At 33.9% G+C, this 20,744-nt stretch overlaps 3 protein-coding genes across 5 annotated transcripts; 2 read left to right on the top strand and 1 right to left on the bottom strand.

Moving 5' to 3' along the window:
* Window positions 1-67: 67 nt before the first annotated feature.
* LOC115442499 (rab-like protein 3) lies at window positions 68-3,960 on the bottom strand. Its single transcript, XM_030167540.2, has 6 exons — window positions 3,835-3,960; window positions 2,089-2,298; window positions 1,848-1,993; window positions 1,513-1,649; window positions 651-705; window positions 68-316 (listed from the first exon to the last, which is right to left on the bottom strand). The coding sequence occupies exons 1-6, from the start codon at window positions 3,878-3,880 to the stop codon at window positions 173-175; spliced, it is 738 nt and encodes a 245-aa protein (XP_030023400.2). The 5' UTR covers window positions 3,881-3,960; the 3' UTR covers window positions 68-172.
* LOC115442498 (general transcription factor IIE subunit 1) lies at window positions 3,717-20,165 on the top strand. 3 transcript variants are annotated; one of them, XM_037443044.1, is made up of 10 exons: window positions 3,733-3,899; window positions 4,735-4,829; window positions 17,165-17,301; window positions 17,386-17,502; window positions 17,683-17,861; window positions 17,990-18,216; window positions 18,290-18,488; window positions 18,745-18,877; window positions 19,092-19,199; window positions 19,944-20,165. In XM_037443044.1, the coding sequence occupies exons 3-10, from the start codon at window positions 17,178-17,180 to the stop codon at window positions 20,117-20,119; spliced, it is 1,263 nt and encodes a 420-aa protein (XP_037298941.1). In that variant the 5' UTR covers window positions 3,733-3,899; window positions 4,735-4,829; window positions 17,165-17,177; the 3' UTR covers window positions 20,120-20,165. The 3 variants fall into 3 exon arrangements, with proteins under 3 accessions (XP_030023397.2, XP_037298941.1, XP_030023393.2); XM_030167537.2 differs by lacking the exon at window positions 4,735-4,829 and having other exon boundaries at window positions 3,717-3,899; XM_030167533.2 differs by lacking the exons at window positions 3,733-3,899; window positions 4,735-4,829 and adding an exon at window positions 10,532-10,569.
* On the top strand, window positions 5,218-9,127 carry LOC115442497 (tyrosine-protein kinase transmembrane receptor Ror2). The gene has a single exon (XM_030167531.2). It carries the CDS (start codon window positions 5,453-5,455, stop codon window positions 7,370-7,372), a length of 1,920 nt encoding a protein of 639 aa, XP_030023391.2. The 5' UTR covers window positions 5,218-5,452; the 3' UTR covers window positions 7,373-9,127.
* Window positions 20,166-20,744: the final 579 nt, after the last annotated feature.

Below are 20,744 nucleotides of genomic sequence, written 5' to 3'. Positions count from 1 at the left end.
ATCACCTTACTAGATGTCACGACAGATTTGCCATAACAGTTTTCACCTTACAAATAAAACTTCAATAGAAAGAATTATTGATTATGCATATGTATTAAGCAATTTATATGTTAACTTAATTTACATAATATACACAATATGGAATGATAGCCAGAAAATTTAAAAAAGTTAATTAATCCATGTGGTAAAACCTAGGGCTCATGTACTGCGGTGGTCTATTGCTAGACAATGGTGTTGATGAGGCCATGATGTATGGAGGGATCCGCCTCTTGTCCGAGAACGGGCTCACTCTAGAGTAGTACCGGCGTTCAATCACCTGAAACATGGAAAACAGCAAAGAAAACAGTTTTCATTAAAAGATTGACGTCATCAGTTTTTTAAAGATAATTATTTAGGACCTTTTTCACAAGTTTCAAGTTAATTTAATTATAGTTATCGTATTTAACAACTAATGTTGATAGTACTCATTTGAAAACTATTTATTTGGGAGCATAGAGTGTGCCGACGACTTACGATTACGATTGGGTCGCTTTATGTGACGAGTGGCATTTACTTAGAAATTGTGAAATAATTAAATTAAATTAAATTGGTACCTGGTTACATTTACTATAGATTCTATTTTTTAACATTCAAAACTTATTTTTATTTACCTTGTCGAAGAATCTAGTCAATTTAACTGAATTTGTGGTGCCTGGTGCCAAGGACCTGCAATAAAAGGATTTAAGTTATTGGGGTACTTGGGGAGACTTGATCATCCTCTAGGTTCCTAAAATTGAACTTTCTAAATTCTTGATTCACGACTAAACTTTTGAATTTATATAATAATAATAATAATAATAATATCAGCCCTGTATTATATACTGTCCCACTGTTGGGCACGAGCCTTCTCTACCACCACTGAGAGGGATTAGGCCTTAGTCCACCACGCTGGCCTAGTGCGGATTGGTGACTTCACACACCCTCGAAATTTCTGTAGAGAACTTCTCAGGTATGCAGGTTTTCTCACGATGTTTTCCTTCACCGTTAAAGCGAGCGATAATTCACAAAGAATATACACATAATTTTTTAGAAAAATCAGAGGTGTGTACCTCTGGGATTTGAACCTGCGGACATTCGTCTCGGCAGTCCGTTCAACAACCAACTAAGCTATCGCCGCTTGAATTTACTTACTCATAAAATGGAACAATTTGAAAATACTTGAATAACACTAAATAATAGTTTTATTCCAAATCATTTTTTAAATAGGCACAGGTGTATAAATATATACATACATAATTATCTATCACAATAAAGCAGCACTATAGTTACGTTTAAAGGATGAATGGGCTTGCTTTAACGCAGTTCTACAATTGTTTCAAGAACCCATGTGCAAAGGCAGCTATTTTTTGTAAATCCGTTTTTTTCTTTTTCGTTTAAAAAAACAACGTGTGGACGGAAGAAATAAAATATCTCCGTTGTTTTGTTCTCATAAAGGTTTTCTGTTATATTTGAGCATAATATAGATGAAATAACCTCGCTTGATGACAGTTCACGAACATTTCATCAGCACCACATTGTTCCGCTATACTACTAGCTAACCTTCTGTATTGATTCTTTCTTTGTTTTTCTTCTGCTAAATCAAATTTGGTACCGATAACTAAAATAGGTATCTGAAAAAAAAAACAATATCACATCAATATTCAATACCACTCCTTACGTAGAAAGATACATTGAAAATGATATAATTAAATATCTATGTATAATTGTTTACTTTGGCATATAGTCCCCATGGTTTCCCATAGTCTAAAAATTATAAATATAGTAGGTCTACTTATGAAATATAATAAAATTAAAAAATAAATACTAACCTGGGTAGAACCTAAAAACTGTTCTGGATCCACATCTACATGTTGCAGTGTCGGGTTGGAATTATCTTGATTCAGTATTTCGGAAAGCCATTTTTGTAGGTTAATTTGACTTTTCCTATTAGTTAAATCGTGGACTAGAATTATGCCTGAAAAAAAAAAACATCTATCGTTATAGACCTTTGCCTATGCTCTATAATTAAAGGTACAATGTCCCCATAGGCCATATATCCCAAAAACGTACCGTGCACAGGCTGGTAGAAAACATTTCTGGTAATTCTATGTCCGTTCGAACCTCCAACGTCCCAAAGTTCCACGAAGAATGTGTTTTGGGACTGTGTTCCCTCCTTGTACCTGTGCAGCTTTACTTCCACAGAACAACCGACAGTCCATCCCGGCGAAAGCAGCGGTTTATTGTGAGCTATTAGATACGTCAATGAAGTTTTACCAACGCCTAAAACAATAAAAGCTGCATTGATTTCCCCACCTATACATATTTATCAATCAGAACGACAAAAAAAATCTAAGTCCCTTAAAAACTCACATGATTTTTGTTTAATTATATTGAAAATTTGAATTTTAGGTCCATTTATTATCAGAAAAGGGTCGTTCAGATTTTTTAATTTTTCTGAAAGTACCTACTGACAAACATACTACATTACTTTTAAGTTTAACTACCCTCGCTAACTTTGTAAAAAATAATTGGTAAATGAGATGTAGGTACGATTTGTATGTTGCTGTTTATGCAAATGTACTTAGTTTAGGTACTATTAAAAATAAATTGTTGTTATGAGGCGTGCGTGTGTGCGGGCGTGCGTGCAAGCTTACGGGCGTGCGTGTGTGCATGTGTGTGTATGTGTCGGTTAAAATCCTAATTTATTACACACTGGCAACACTTAAGCCGAAGTTTTGCCACTTTCCAACTCTATGGTTTAAAAAAAGATATAAGTACCAACTTAGAAAAAAATCATTAACGAAATGGAGAAAAATTAATTTCATCAAATAAATGAGTAATTAGAAAGAAACGTTTCTCTTACGAAATGTCCCCTCATAATAAAATATGAAAGATTACACTCTAAACATAAATAAAAACAACAAAATATGTCATATAAAAAAATAAAATTAGTCTAAATCCCGTACAAGTGAAATATTAAATAAAACATACGTGTACATTTCATTTAAAATCCTAAAACAGTGAAAATTACATACTACGTACTTATTAGCGATTTTAATATAAACTGAGTGAAATGGAATAAATTTCAGGTCTGAATCCAAAATGATCGTCGACAGCATTCTACTAGATCAATTTGAAAAAATTTCGATAATTACTTACATTCATTATTATTCACTCAAGGAAAAATTCCGCATCTGTGTGGGATAATGCCGTTTTGTATGGCATCTGAACGCTTAAAATTTAGAAAGCTTCGGCTGTTACCTATTGTCTTGATGTTAACGACTGATTTCTAATTCCTATAAACTACCACTCTATCTTACTACGCATTAATGTTAAGAATTAATCAATTAAAATAACTCATCGATATACTTGTCAAACAAACTTTATAGTTTATTCTAATTGATCTATTTACTGTAATGGATCCGTCGATAACAGTTAAAAGATCGTTTATAGTATGTCGCCTCGGGAGGTTACTAGGAGTGATTATGAAGTAAAAAAATTATCTAACGTATAATGAACTATAATAAAATGTGCAATGTGAATAGATTTTCAAATGAAAGTAGTAACATAATATGCAATCCATAATTCAAATGTGAACATTCATAGTAAATAATGTAATATGTTGGGTTCATTCATGGCTTTAAGGCACACTTAATTTTACCGCCAAAATTGTATTAAATTCTAAATGTTGGTAAGATCACAAGTGTCATGGCGAATCATGTTGGCAAACTAGATGTTTGTTAGTGTTTTTAGTGTTGTTTTTGTTTATTATTCAACCAAATGATTGAAAAGTGTAACGTATAGGAACAAATTTACCGGAATCGCCAAGAACGACGACTTTCACTTTTTCAATTGCAGCCATTCAAAAGAAACACCACTAGGTTCGTATTTTATTCTATTTGACATTTACAATTCCAATACAATAACTACTACCAACATTCAGAAAAATATCGATGTTGCTAGAGCTAAATCAAATGTACACAATTTTTTCTACTAATTTATAATTACTGAGCAATGGGCATACTAATTTATGATACGTATAATTGTGTATAACAGATTTTTCATTGATGTTCTTATAAAAATATTATTTAATAAAAACATCAATATGAATAATTAGTTTATGTCCAAATTTTAAATACAAATTTAATATTTTAGGAAGTATATTTTGGCAACCATAACAAATAGAGATGTGTAACAATGAATAGACCAAATCTGAGTATTGAATTATATTATTAATCGTTTATGGCACAGTATTAGGCATTCGTATTTTAAAGTTTCGTTATAGTACTTAGTCCTAATTAATTTATTATAATTTTATCATTGAGTAATCGATATTTATTAGTATAAAAACGAAATGGAATACAAAAAATAACCAAAAAATCATTGAAATTGTAGCTTGAGCTGTGGATTAAATAAATGCCAGTTTATAAGAACCAACGTTAACGTAACAAATTATATTTTAACTCTAAAATACGAGTCATCTTATAAGTAAATTAAAGTCCTGATGGTTATTAGAATGACTTGTCAATCATCATTCTAAAGTAAAATTAGTGATAATTTATTAATTTTATTTTACTGTTGACCATAATAAATGTATTTTGATCATAGTTTGAGTAAAATTTATCAAGTACACTACATACAATAAAAAATTACCTGTCAAGCAAATAGTTCATTGTCATTCAGCGTCGGGAATTAATTCTTTTCTTTTGGATACAGCAAGTTCCTACTGACACCCAACACTACGATTCCAGTGTTGCCAGAAGGTTACATTTCTTACATTTTTCGTTACTTTTGACCCCCTCGCGTAACATGTAAGTAATTTTTATATTTAAGCAATTTTCGTAACTTTTGAGAACAACGATATTTGTAATACAAAATTTTTATTGTAAACAGTTTACGAACACATTTCTATTCAACGCATCCAAATGAACACTCCTAAAACTGACGGGTCTAAAAAGTATTTCACTCCATATAATATTAGAGATGGCTCGCCATGGCAAAATGAAACGTATCTTGCATATATTAAAACTTGAATATGCTTGAGTGTGCGCGTGGACATTTCCTACATCGCGAGTCCCCGCGGTTTCGTAGCTACAGAAATGCATGCCCAAAAACGCATAAGTTAAAAAAAAATACAATAATGTAACTTGCAGCAAAAATGTAACATTTCAGAAAATGAAACGTAACTTACGACTCAAGGGCCCTGGCAACATTGTACGATTCACGCTTGCCTGACCTGCTGTGTTCTTCGATCTTTCTGATTGTCAATTTAAGTTGGCTTGGAATTTTCGTAAAACGTAAAATCAATATTTTAAAATACTACGTCCGCCATTGTACAAGTATATTTAATTTTGATATGTTATGCTTAGATTAACGTTAAAATGCAACGATCCAGTCTTTCATACATCGAATTATTTAAACCAGTAAAATAAAAATGAACCTACACTACAAAGTCTTTATTGTGCTTCTTCTTACGAAATCTGTGCGACTTTATTGTGGACCATACAATGGTCAAATTTGTAAAAGTTATTCCACCGGTTATGTGTGGTACAATGACACAGGTGGACTCGACAATGAAAAAATCACAAGTGGCTTGTGGAAAGAAATGATATCTACACTCAAGGAACCTTGCAGAAAAGGAGCTGAAAAATTGCTTTGTGCCTATGCGTTTCCTAAGTGCGTCGATAAAGACGGAGTTGGTTATTATGCATTGCCTCTCTGCTATGAAGACTGCATGGCTGTTAAGATGCAATTTTGTTACAATGATTGGATTGTTATTGAAGAACAAAAACGACGCGGCGTATACTTCGAGTCTCGGGGCCACTTTCGTTTTCCCGAATGCGAGAAACTACCGCGATTTGCAGGTAAAGGTTCACAGGTGACTTGTAACAATGTTGGAATAACTAATATGGTCTACAGTCAAGTAACAACAAATTGTGTGAAAGGAAATGGCCGGTACTATCAGGGCGTAGTGAATGTGACGGAAACAGGTTTGGCATGTCAAGCTTGGGAGTCCCAGTTTCCTCATCAACATACACGCCCCCCACTTATATTTCCTGAAGTGCAGAATTCGTCAAACTATTGCAGAAATGCAGGAGGTGAAGAGCGTAAACCATGGTGCTACACAATGGACCCTAATGTAAGATGGGAGCACTGTGCTATACCGTCTTGTGCAAATGTCACTGAAGAAACTGACATGATGACAGGCACAAATATTGTCATGGACAGCTACTTTACGCCAACATTTGTCTTGTTACTGTCCATAAGTGGCCTAGGATGCATTTTAGGTATAGCTGCTGTAACACTTTTATGTCATTACTTTGTTAAAAATCATTATTCTAAATGTAATGTGTCGAGCAGAAGGAATGTACAGAACATGGACATTGACTTGGATAAGCTCCCCAGTAACCTTGCTTACCATACTACAGGAGCACAACTTAATCCTAAATTAGAGAAACTAGAGTTTCCAAGAAATAATATTATTTACATTAGAGACTTAGGACAAGGTGCATTTGGCAGAGTATTTCAAGCAAAAGCCCCAGGATTGGTACCTGACGAAGAATTTACTCTTGTTGCTGTTAAAATGTTGAAAGATGAAGCTTCTCATGATTTACAATTAGATTTTGAGAGAGAGGCTTGTTTGCTTGCAGATTTTGATCACCCAAATATTGTTAAATTGTTGGGTGTGTGTGCTGTTGGTCGGCCTATGTGTTTGTTGTTTGAGTATATGGGGAAAGGAGACCTCAATGAATACTTGAGAGCTTGCAGTACTGCTCCTAACTTCACACCTGCTATTGAAAACAGAGAGGATCTCAGACTGTTGGCCACTCCATTAGGACATTTAGAATTATTACACATTGCAAGGCAGATTGCATCAGGAATGGTTTATTTGTCTGATAGAAAATTTGTGCATCGTGATTTAGCAACCAGAAATTGTTTAATCAATGATGACATGGTGGTCAAAATAGCTGACTTTGGGCTCTCACATAAAATATATTTACAAGACTACTATAAAGGTGATGAACATGATGCAATTCCAGTCAGATGGATGCCTTTGGAGAGTATACTTTACAATAAATATACATTGGAATCAGATGTGTGGGCATATGGTGTGTGTCTATGGGAAATATTTTCATTTGCCTTACAGCCTTATTTTGGCATGACACATGAGGAGGTAGTAAAGTTTCTAAAAGATGGCAATGTGCTTGCTTGTCCTGATAATACGCCTCGGTGTGTATATGACCTTATGAAACAATGCTGGAATCACCATCCTAGTGATCGTCCCAATTTTAGAGTAATTTATCATACTATTGATAATATACAACTAATACTTGAACGAACTCATACTGAATAAGAAAATGGCATTTATATTTTTACAATAAATTTCATAATACAAATCTAAACAGCTTCCAATTGGGTCAAAAGTTATCCAATTATTTTTGTTCAGTGATCTTCATGTAAATGTGTTGGATATTATAGTAATTTGTATTAAGTAGTATATTACATTTATTTTTTTTGACAATACTTGTAATGTTTTATGGAAAAATGTCTGTTCTGTTAAATCAGTTTTGTGGAATGTTTAATATTGTAAACTATATATTAAGAAAGCAACTTTTATCTTATATTAGCACAATGAATCAGTCTTACACACGGAGTGGAACAGTTAAAGTTTGTCCAACCAGTTATTTTATGAGGTTTAAAGAAATTATAATAAAAAAGCATAATTTTTTAGGGAAAAATAACTATAATCCAAACATAATTCATACAATTTATATTGTTCTGTTGTATTCTGGTAAAAGGTAACTGTAGCCAATATAACAGTGTGCCACTATAACGTTTATGTTTATTATGTCAGGATGACAACAGTAGTGTTCTGAGATTCAATTTTGTGTTTGCTTCGTTTATATGGTGATTTAATTCATGGCCAATAACTGTTCCATCCAATATATTATAATTCCATGATATTACATTGTCTATGATAGAAAAAAAAATATTTTGTAGATTACATTATTGCCAATGGGAAGTCTTGCCTAATTATTATTTTTAGCATTGTTTTTATTAAATTAAATTTGATAGGTTGCTCATATTATTTTTTAAATACTTAAGTGGTAATGAAATTTGTTTAGTTTTATAAATTGAAATTATGAAAAGAGGTAGTCATTTGATCTATTTCTATAATGTGAACAAATTTTTACACACTGAATAATTCCAATAGGATCTGTTGAATCTGCCCTCTCATCCAAGACAACTGAGCTATACCTTTATCAAAAATAATTATAGTTTTCACGGAACTACACAAAAGTGACATAATTACACCGAATTCAGTAGACAGATCTAATAAGTGGATAAATATCTGTTCAAATGTAAAATATATCCAAATGAATAAGAATAAGGCTGGTGAATTCACTGTAGCTTATTTATTTTACTTACACAAGATAAATTGCTAAAGGATACCTAAGATTGGTACAAAGCTTTTTTATCTAATTTCAATGAAGGTTTTTCTGTTAAGTTTAAAATACATTCGGTCATCAGAGCATAAACTATTGTTCTAGCAGGAAAGACTGATTTTCTTTAGTTATTTTAACATCACTATAGGCCTTAATTATTGAGTTTATTCTTTATGTAGATCACATAATTTGCTTTTAATTTGGTGCTTATATGCACAATAATATTTGTTAGGGATCATAATATTTAAAGAAATTGCCTGAATATTATACCTGAGTAGCTCTAACCATTATTACTGCCAAGGTAAACAAACAATTTTGATGACAATTAAAGTTCAGACTGTACCATAAAATGTAAAAGACTTTGTAAATACTTAATTCACAAAAGTGCATAAAATACTGCCAAATATATTTAGACAACTATTTGGATTATAAGGAAATTGTAATATTTTAGATAAAACTATCGTTTAAGTGGTGTGTACTGTTAATTATATTGCAGTTGTAATGTATACACAGTCATTATTAGTGAGTTGAATCCTAATTTTACTCAAGAATTGTTTATTTTTTATTATTTTATCTCCTTATTATGTCAGCAGGCATGAACTTCTTTATGTAATACAATTAAGTTATTTATTGTTTTATGTAATAAAATTGTATTTTAAAAATATGTAGTTTAAATCCATCTAACAATATAGGAGTTTGCCCACTATACCGTTTTATTCTATGGCCGTGTTAGGATTGTGTCAGGCAAAAATTTGATTTGTGTGGGAAACTATGAGACTGGCCACTAGACCGTTCCGTCACAGACTAACATCGTCGCGAGACATGCACGGACTGTCAGGAATAGGCGAGAATATTTTGCGGTTGCTGCCTAAGATGTTTTTATTACATAGATATCGCCATCAGTCGCCTTTCGGCACCGATAGAGTACAAACGCTTGTTAACGGTTTAAAATATCTACCAGTGTTTCTCAATCTTTTGACCTCACAATGTTCAACTGTGCTAGCTGTGGTTCACAACACACGGATGGACCCGTTTGTAGTATATGCAAACGTCACTACGACTTTCAGTGCTCTGGCGTCACCGAGGCTGGCTACCGCAAACTCGGTGACCGCAAAAACAATTGGCGCTGCCGCTATTGCAAATCCAGCGCATCACCCACATCAGTTGCAACGTTGTGTCAACCCAGGACAAATTTCAAGATCAGCTTGGCAAGATTGCATTGGAACTCAAACCCTTAGCTTCTTTAGTAGCAGATGTGAAAGGGATAAAAAGTGAACTGTCCAGTCTCAAGGAATCTTTGGAAATGGCACACGAGCTTATTGGCCGCTTTTCAGATAAAATGAAGACCTTAGAAGCTAAAATCGTTAAAGCAGAAAAAGCTGCATCAGAGGTGGCTTCGCTTAAGACCGAAATCAACTCATTAAATCAACAAATGCAAGCTAGAGACCAATGGGCCAGAGCAAATAACGTGGAAATACAAGGCATTCCTCAAAAAAATAACGAAAATCTGTATGAACTAGCTCAAAAAATAGGAGAAAAATCTGGATTTCCAATTACGAGAAAGGAAATCAATTACATTGCGCGTGTACCTACTCGAGTAAAGTCTGCTGAAAAACCTATAATCATCGCATTTAACAACCGCTACACTAAGGAAGAGTTTATTGCCTCAGCACGTAAAAACAAACAACTGATTTTATCTGATCTGGGTTTTTCGACCACATCAAGATTTTACGTGAATGATCATCTGACAACATCTAACAAAACCTTACTCAGCAAGGCAAGGATACTAGCAAAGGAAAAAGCATATCAACATATATGGGTAAAACATTGTAAGATCATGGTCAGAAAATCAGATACATCGCCTACATTTTTTATAAAATGCGAAACCGATTTAAAAAAAATTACTTAATAGGCTATTCTCACAGCAACTTATTATTATACGCTACTGTTTTTGTACATAGTTTGAGAACCGTAATCAATTCTAGCGCCTATTGTTTGTCGTTGAACTGCATGAATCACAAAACACCTGTCAAACGTTTATCGCACGTAAGTGTTTTTTTGTTTACGCGGGTTTCACCCTTATGTGCACGCAGTTACTACGATTGTGAGTTCACTATTTCTTATGCTTATTATATTTTGATCCAATATCTGCTTGTATTGACGCTCCTAATTATTTCAATACTACCTCATATTGAGTTAACATTATTAGCGTTTATCTTTTTAATTATGTGTTTATTGCATTTATATTGGTGGCAAGTAATTGTTTTCCTGTTTTTAATTGTATGATTCATACTTTGAATTCTTTGTGCTTATTACTTCATAATATTAACTTATTTATTTATAATAGCTTTTCGGTTAGATATTTGACTTCCGTACACGATGTCTATTTTTAGTGTTTATTATCAAAATACTCGAGGGCTGCGTACTAAAACACACACTTTCAAACGTAATTTACTCCTTAATTCGTATGATGTAATCTCGTTGACGGAAACTTGGCTTCTAGATGGATTGAACAACAGCGAAATATTTGATGATAGGTACTTGGTATGGCGCCGCGATAGGGATTATGCAGTTACGCGGGAAAGGTATGGCGGAGGAGTTCTCTTGGCTGTGAATCGAGAACATTCTGTTGTGGAACGCCCAGACTGGACTTCATCGGCTGAAGACATTTGGGTGACCGTTACTATTAGACATAAAAATCGTAAATTATCGAAATTGCATATTTGCGCACTTTATCTTTGCAGTCAAAAACATGGCAATTCCTACAATTGTCAATTGCAGAGCTTCACCGACAATCTTTCACAATTAATTAATTCCTGCCCAAACGATTTCTTTCTAATAACTGGAGATTTTAATATGAGTAACATTGACTGGATTACCGAAGGAAACTCATCTTATCCTGAAGGTTACACAGGGGATGTTCAAACGCATTTCATCGATCTTCTTTCAGAGCTTAACCTAAAACAGTTTAATCATTGTCGAAACATTAATAATAGATTATTAGATTTAGCCCTATCGAACACTGACCTTATCGTGAATGCTTGTGATGACCCATTAGTTCCTGAAGACGCTCATCATAAATCTTTACATATTTTATTAAATTTTGATACTCCTGAGTCCCTTAAACCAAGTAAAAGAATAAAATATCGGTATAACGCGGGCAATTACAGTGAAATTAACTCCTTATTAAATAAAACATCATGGGAAAACCATCTGTGTAATAACTCACTTCAGGAAGCTATTGATTATTTCTATAATCTAATTTACGAGCTGAGGGATACATACATATTACATACCTCATAAAATAGTAGGTACCTCAACTTTTCCACCTTGGTATAATTCTAGTTTGAAAAAAATTCTTAATGAAAAATCAAAATTGCATAGGAAATTTAAAATATATGGAAATACAAATGACTATACAGCTTTTAGCTTACTCCGGAAAAGAGCTAAGGTCATTGAAGAAGAATGTTATTCCGAATATCTCAAGAATACCGAAAATTCGTTAGTTACGAACCCAAAATTATTTTGGACCTTTATTAAAAATAACAAAAAAATGCCAATTCTATTCCTTCTACTATGAGATATGAAGACCACTCAGCTAATACCGGAGATGGAATCGTTAACCTGTTCGCCAAATATTTTTATTCAACATTTCTTTTTCCTTCTAACAAAGGCGCTGATGATGGCAACGTTAATTATTCACCTACAAATCACTCGCATTCAATATGTGACGTCGATATCGATGCTGAAAAGTTGTGTAAATTGTTAAAATCTTTAGACCTGTCCAAAGGAGCCGGCCCGGATCATATACCACCTATATTCATTGTTAAGTGTGCAACTAATCTGACCAGACCACTCACTATCTTATTCCAACGTTCTATCAAAGAAGGAATCGTACCTAACATTTGGAAATCTGCACATATAACGCCTATTCACAAAAGTGGCTGCAAAAATGACATAAAAAACTACAGGCCAATCTCAAAACTATGTATATTCGCAAAGATTTTCGAAAAAATAATTTTTAATCAGGTCTACAATACATTGTCTACCACATTCCTTCCAGAACAACATGGATTTCTTCGAAATCGATCAACTACAACCAATTTATTGTCATTTATTGATTTTACTACGTCATATATGGAATCAGGTGGCCAGGTAGATACCGTATACACGGATTATACCAAAGCCTTTGACCGTATAGACCATCAAACTCTCCTAGGGAAACTTTTGTCTGCAGGAATCCATGGAAACCTGTTCAGGTGGTTTACCTCCTACATTAAAAACAGATCGCAAGCTGTCACTGTCAATGGTTACACATCTATTTGGCATTCTGTACCATCGGGAGTTCCCCAAGGGTCGTTACTGGGTCCCTTACTATTCAACATATTTATTAATGATATAAATTCTTGTTTCCGGCATTCAAATTTTTTGCTTTATGCAGGTGACATGAAAATCTTTAAACAAATATATACATACGATGACTGTCTTCTATTACAGGAGGATCTAATAAGGCTTGAGTCTTACTGTTTACACAATAAATTAGAGCTTAATGTAAACAAATGCTACGCAATAACATTCACTCGTAAGTCTAATATAACTAGACATAATTTCATACTTAAGGGATCTCTACTTAAACGAGTCGACCATATCAAGGACCTAGGCGTATTGCATGACTCCAAACTTATTTATGATAAACACGTGGATTACATTGTTAAAAAATCCTATCAAACTTTGGGCTTTATTTTAAGATCTTGCTCTCAATTCAACAATATTAAAACGATAAAAGTACTTTATTGTTCATATGTTCGCAGCATTCTCGAGTACGGCTCTCAAATTTGGAATCCACAGTATGATGTTTATACGGATAGGCTCGAATCAATTCAGCGAAAATTTTTAAGATATTTGGAACTCAAAAGTGGAAAGCATGACTTGAGCTACGAGACGAGATGTAAAAGACACCACATTCTTCCATTATCAATAAGAAGGAAAGTGGGGGATATTTCTTTACTGGTCAAATTAATTCAAGGCAAAATCGATTCTTCCTTACTTCTCTCCAAGATTCACTTTCGAGTTCCTACTAAAATAATTAGACGAACTAAACTGCTTCACGTTACTCATAGTGCCACTAATTACAGACAAAATTCATTCTTCATAAGGTCTGCCAATTTCTTTAATGATCTTGATGATTTCCCAGCTTTAGATCTATTTAACTCAAGTTCAAACATATTTAAACGCACTATAGCGAATGACTGGTTTGATTCGGTTCTTTGACTGTATTAATTCAATTCTATATTTTTGTTAATGGTTGTATAGCTTCGTAAAATTGTCAAAAAATCTAATATTTTTATATATTTCTTATTTATTACATTTATGTAGTTACAATTAAGCAAGCATATTGTATTCCTAGTAACATGCGAAAACATTTAAATGGTATTTAAACAACGATTGTATATTGTCAGTATTATTAGTTAAGATACTGTTTGTTTTCCGAATAAATTAAAATAAAATAATAAAATCAAATACGTTGTCCGAGCTCAATACTGGCAAGACGAAAGTAAGGTAATTGCCCGACTTGACGGCGAATGAGCGTGCGGCTCTAACGTTGTTAGTTGTTACGCAACTGTCGATGTAAGTTGCGTTGGGGTTAAATCGGACGCTTTTTCGCCGTGTTAAACAGTCTTCTCGAATTATTTTTTTACAATAATTCTATAGGAGCTATCATAATGAATCATTAACTTAGCTATAAGTTATTAAATATACTAAATGGTATATATTTTTTCAATCCCTTATATATAACAGTCAATGTTTTATAGGGCTTTAAAAAAGTGCCATACTTTTAGAAATGTGTGAGAAAGATAGGACCTTCACAGGTATAGTTCGGACTACTATCTAAAATCGTCTATGATACAGGGATTCCAAAATCCATAAAAAGAGCATATTCTGATCTAGATATTCATTTATAAACATTCAAAATATTTATAAATTTCGTAAGATATTTTTAGAAGCGAACTTTGTTTTTTTAATAGTTCTAGGCATACGATCATACCTCACATGAGTGACACTGTAGATATCTTTAAAAATATTCGAAGAAATACTACATACATATGTAAATAAACAATAAATAAACCAAATCGACCATTCATCTGAGCTAAAAAAAAAATACACAATTAGTGAGTTCAGACGTTTTCGTGTATAAATTTTGATAAAAACTTGCAATATTTTACAAGTGCTAGATCGAACGATTTTTATCCGTTCTTTAACGACAAATAATTGTATGTGTAAAGATCGGATCTCAGGGAATATACGTGTTTCGACAAATTTGAATAAACGAGTCACAAGATTTATTTCCTTTATGATAGTAATATACCTACAAAATTAATTGAAATCAGTAAATACTCAATTAAAATTAGGCAAATTCTTGCATGGGGTTAATCCGGATCTGCCATGGAACGACAAAACACCGATATTCTGTTTGTTAGCACCGTAAAAAATATTTACTTGACGGATTCACTCATGTGAACTAGTGGAACGTAGGGTACAAGATGGGGTCGCAGGTAGTGTTGTCCGAAAACAAAAATTATAACACAATTACTAGTTATTTGATTTATACGATGTTATACCTCCTACGATCTTACCCCAACGCGCCTTATATATATTCTTTTCTAACGAATGTGTGCTGCATCTTTTTATTCCTTCTTCGAGCCAATTTGTAATTATATGTACAGGTATGTGACTATAGCAAATAGTGCGCCGTTTTTATGTGCCATTTTGTTAGTGTATGACGCGTCTATTTGGAAAACGTCATTGGTTGCTGCTATTTCCGTGCATGGTACGCAACGTTGCGAAACTGATGCGCAGACGGTGAAACGGGGAGCTACAAATTACAATGTTGATACATTGCAGTGGGTACAGTAATCCACGTTGTTTTATTTGTGTCTGATACGTTCATAGCACGGTCATCGTATGATACGGATAACCGAATACCCATACGGATACCCATATAAATGGGCAAACTGCTAAAACATTACGTGATAGATTCGCGAAATTAAGATGACGTCATCTTAATTTCGCGAATCGCGCGTATCATTTGAAACAAAACACTTCTTAACTTAATCACTGATTATTTTTTTAAAATAGGGATATTTAACCAGCCATCTAAAAGAAGTTGAAATAACTCTTGACTTGTGTATTCTTTTAATTATAATGGTATTAAACTGTGAACAGATGATAGATGTAAACAGTTACCTATATAAAATCTTTAACCCGCATAGATCGAGCGTGTTGGATGGAAGATACAACTTCATCTATTAATGCGGGTACCCGCGCTTGCCAAAGAGGTCATAATATTTTAACATAGGGATGATATTGTACAAAATCAGAAAATTAATATTAAGGCGATACCTCAAGGTCCATTTTCATACACTTTGTTTCACCTTTAATCTGGGTAACTAAACAAGTATTGGCGTTTAAAATTTAATATGACGAAATTTTAAAGGCAGAAATATCCATGATTATTAATTATTTTTACGTTTTTCTTTCAACTGCGAGAACTAATCACTAACTAGACGTGAATTTAAATTCTTTACTTGCCAATACTTGTTTAGTTACCCAGATTAAAGGCGAAACAAAATGTATGAAAATGGACCTTGAGGTATCGCCTTAATCACGAAACCGGTATACACCTAACTGTCAATTATAATAAATCCTCGATTTATATCTTTATTATTTTAGTAAGTTTGACGTGTACGTAAGGCATAATCTTTAAAATCAGGATTTTAAACACTGATCCAATTCTGAAAAAACTTTGAATATTAAGAAGCTAAACACTATTTTTTCCGGGAATTAACTTTTATCCCCAAAAAAGTTTATCAGTTATAAAAAAAAAATTATTAAATTTTATTGGAGCCATAAAATGTATTTGCAAGGACATTATATTCGTCTGCCTCGACTGCCGACTGCCTCGGTGGCGTAGTTGTATTGCACGTCCGGTACAATAGCGCTCTGATGTCCTGGGTTCGAATCCCGGGTCCGGTAAAGTGATATTTGGGTTTTTCTGCTCAGTATCAGCCCGGAGTCTGGAATTTGTGCCCGATATGGCGATAGGCTCGCCCCCTATCACATCATGGGACGGAACATACTTGGCGAAAAGTGGGTGCCCTAGTTGCGCCTCTGCATACCCCTTCGGGGATAAAATGCGTGATGTTATGTATGTATGTATGTATGTATGTATTATATTCGTGTACCTACCAATAATTTCGGTGTTAGTATCTTACAGGCAATGCCCTTGTGCATCTATCTAGTACACATCCACTCTGTAAGCAAATAATTTAAATAGGTAAATTAAATTACAACGTGACAGCACATTACTTGTTTATTGTACAATTATTCGAGTAAATCTCACTCTTGTAATTCGATAGCTGACTATATCAAGTTAGTCGGTATTTATCAGAATTAATTATTTCACACTACTATGTTAGTATTTTTTCTAGGATCCTACTACCTGAATATTATATTATTCAGTGAATAATATCCGTTTCAGATAACTTCGCATGACGCAACTTCTCGATATTCAATTTTTTATATCAGAGACTAAAGAAAACTCACGAAAGAAATTACTTTTTTTCGTTCGTCTTTTATATTTACATATTATTATGTTTATCTTCACTTGTCTTAATGGATCTATACTTATTTATTTTTAGCACTGCATCCACGATGACAGAGGAGCGGCTTGTAACGGAAGTACCCAGCAGCCTGAAACAATTAGCTCGTCTCGTTGTTAGAGGATTCTACACAATAGAAGAGGCACTCATAGTAGATATGTTGGTCAGAAATCCTTGTAAGTTAAACAATTATGTTTATAAAATTACCACTAAGTATAGTAAAGTATTCCAAAGATATAGGCAATAATCTTTTTACACAGGTATGAAAGAAGATGATATTTGCGAGCTTTTAAAATTTGAAAGAAAAATGTTGAGGGCAAGAATATCAACCCTCAAAAATGATAAGTTTATTCAAGTGAGATTAAAAATGGAAACAGGTAAGTTAATAAGTCTTACTGTTAAAACCAAATATGTGCTAAGTAGGTGCTTCTTACTTAATAAGTAAGTAATACTTATATATAGGCACATGAATAGCTTTACTGCTTTGATATATTATGCACAAATTCTAGCCGTATATATCGTACAGTCTTATATTAATAAACACATTTATTTTTCAGGTCCTGATGGCAAAGCACAAAAAGTTAACTATTATTTCATAAATTATAAGACATTCGTTAATGTGGTCAAGTACAAATTGGATTTAATGCGCAAACGATTAGAAACTGAAGAGAGAGACGCCACAAGTCGTGCGAGTTTTAAATGTCCATCGTGCGGGAAAACTTTCACGGATCTTGAGGTAATTTAACAAGAGTTACTCCATTATTATAGAACCATCTAGATATACTCAATGTTACCTCTTGCAAACAACCAAATTTCTACCGAATTTAATGAACATTTTTTATGATAAATAATAATATGTTTTAGGCTGATCAGTTATACGATATGATGACACAAGAATTTCGTTGCACATTTTGCAATCAAGTCGTGGAAGAAGATCTCTCAGCACTTCCTAAAAAGGATTCGAGATTATTATTAGCCAAATTCAACGAACAACTGGAAACATTGTACATATTACTGCGAGAGGTAGAGGGCATTAAATTATCGCCTGAAATATTGGAACCAGAACCAGTGGATATCAACACTATACGAGGGTAAGAAGGGACTCAAAATTGAAATTAACGTGTAATTTTCAGACTAATAATTTACACAATGGATTACTTTTAGATTGACTATGAAACAACCGATGGCGCGGCCTTCAGGAGAACAATGGTCCGGTGAAGCGACTCGCAACCAAGGCATGTTGGTGGAAGAGACGCGCGTCGACGTCACCATCGGCGAGAACGACAACGCCGTGGACCCCAACGCGCAGCGCAAGGAACGCCCCGTCTGGATGGTGGAGAGCACCATCGTCACCAACGACCAGGTATCGCAACTCATTTATATGAACCTACATTAATAAAGCTTGCATGACGATTCTAATGATGGGACACATCAAATCATGAGCAGTGCTAGAGTAAGCTTTCGTTATAATATCCTCTTTTATAGTTCTGCCAGTTTTGTGATGGTACCGGCTCTACTTGTAAAAACTCAAACGTAACACGTTGTATGTTCTTGTATGTTCTTGCTAGTTGCTTTCCGAAGTAATACACATATTGACGCCAAATACTTTGATTTCGCAGAGCGATAGCATACATTCAACAGATGCTGCTCTTGAAAAAGCAGCAAACAACGCAAGCAACAATAAGAGTGCCGCCAAAGAGAAGAACGACGATATTATGTCGGTGCTGCTTGCGCATGAGAAACAAAATACAGGTAATAGCCCTCGTATCACTTCCTGGATTCGAAAAGTTATACTAGAATGCCACACATATGACACATCTCGGATGCGTTATCACCGCTTATTTCTGCCTATATTTGGGGTTGCCTATATAAACATATTAAACCGATGTTCATGTGACTGTTCTATATTTCGTAAACTTTTTTGGTTTCTTAAACTGATTGCTGGTACTTTTTCCTTTTCTTATAGGAAATCCGACATCGAACGCCGTGAAGGGCATCGAACCTGACAGTTCGGATTCCAGTGACAACGAATCTAAAGATCCGTATAAATTGAAAGATGAGATGGCTGCTGTCGGTGAGTGTATACAACATAATGTTATGTACAATTTAAATACTAGCTATGAATATTTTGTTGAAGATTGATGTCATCGCTTCAGCATTACTACTAGCAGCAATTAATTACAGCGAGTGTAATTGATAACCATTATAAGATCTTGTTACTATGCGAGTGTAGGGAACAAAAAAATTTACACTGATACGACTGACAGACAACACAGGACAATTTAAAAGCATGCCATTGGCTACTTATCTTTTTTAAAAAAAAAGCTTAAAATTAAACATGTTTATCTATTTTATAACCAAACAATTACTTACCTTTTTCTTGAAAAAAAATCTTACAATGCGTAAAATAACAGAAAAAGTCATTATAATAAATTGATTTGAAATATCACGTGAACACGGTAGGTCGCGTGATAATTGAGTTGTGATGTCAAGTTTAATAAACAAAACAAAAGTTACTATGGCAGTCTAAACTGAAATATGTTGTCATACATGGGTCAATTATAGCCATTGATTTGCGTTTTGGTAATTTGTATAGTTAATGTTTGCGTATATTCTATAAAATACATTTCATTGTAACAACTGTGAAGTTGCCAATGTAGCACACTATTTTAAAACATACAAAGATGATTAATAAAAGATTTTAAAAGTCATCCCCTACACCTCTGATTTAAATCATACATGATTTTTGATTATCCTATTACTAAGTATTGGCCATGATCAGTAACAATAAACCTCATGATTATTTTTTATTCCTCAGCCGAAATGGAAAGCGAGGATTCTGACACAGACGAGAACGAACCAACTGTTATGGTGAACGGAAAAGCGGTTGCATTAACGAGCATCGACGATGACGTCATCGCACAAATGTCACCATCCGAAAAGGACACCTATATTCAAGTGTATCAGGAATACTACAGTCATATGTACGACTAATTGTCTCCGAAACACATATTAAATGTACAGCGTCAAATTATTCTTTTTTTTTTGTTTTATTTTCCTAAGCCTTATATAAGAATGGCTGCATCACTGTCCTAGTTGCAATGTGTGCACCATACACCATTCTAAGGTCCTTTTACTTTCTCAACGTCGTACCTACGTCATAAGAGATGGACGCTCTAGTCAAGTTATATCTACATCGTTTTATTGGAGAGACACAGTGTTACTAAATTAAAAATCTAAAATTTCGCAAAGCTACGCTTAGTTAAAACAAATTTACTCGATCAGCTGTAAGTTTTAACCCGCCATCTTACCTCTTAATAAGATTTAAACTAGGAACCGGTGATGTTTTTGACAGCTATTTAAATAATTTTTAACCACCTCTTAACGCTAAGACAAGTTTATAAGTAAGACTGTTTGTGTACCTACATAGATATACAAGTAAGTACCTATATATTGCTGTTTGCCCAATATCTTTTTTGACAAATTTGACCCACAAACAAATCTCTCGAACGTCTTAATCTTAGAACAGACTAAGGAACGATTATATAACTACTAGCTTTTGCCCGCGACTCCGCCCGCGTTATTAAGTTTTTCGGGCTAGTTTTCCGTTATAAAAGTC

Source organism: Manduca sexta, chromosome 26, assembly GCF_014839805.1.
Source record: "Manduca sexta isolate Smith_Timp_Sample1 chromosome 26, JHU_Msex_v1.0, whole genome shotgun sequence".
Taxonomy (NCBI): domain Eukaryota; kingdom Metazoa; phylum Arthropoda; class Insecta; order Lepidoptera; family Sphingidae; genus Manduca; species Manduca sexta.
The sequence above is the reverse complement of the archived record's forward strand: the minus strand, read 5'-3'. Positions and strand labels throughout refer to the sequence as shown.

Coding starts and splice junctions, on each gene's coding strand:
- LOC115442499 (XM_030167540.2), bottom strand. CDS start 3,880: ATGGCTGCAATTGAAAAAGTGAAAGTCGTCGTTCTTGGCGATTCCG. Junction 1,994..2,088: donor TTTCTACCAGCCTGTGCACG/GTACGTTTTTGG, acceptor TTTTTTTTTCAG/GCATAATTCTAGTCCACGAT. Junction 317..650: donor TGACTAGATTCTTCGACAAG/GTAAATAAAAAT, acceptor TCCATGTTTCAG/GTGATTGAACGCCGGTACTA.
- LOC115442497 (XM_030167531.2), top strand. CDS start 5,453: ATGAACCTACACTACAAAGTCTTTATTGTGCTTCTTCTTACGAAATCT.
- LOC115442498 (XM_030167533.2), top strand. CDS start 10,547: ATGTGCACGCAGTTACTACGATT. Junction 17,302..17,385: donor TATGTTGGTCAGAAATCCTT/GTAAGTTAAACA, acceptor CTTTTTACACAG/GTATGAAAGAAGATGATATT. Junction 17,503..17,682: donor GAGATTAAAAATGGAAACAG/GTAAGTTAATAA, acceptor TTTATTTTTCAG/GTCCTGATGGCAAAGCACAA.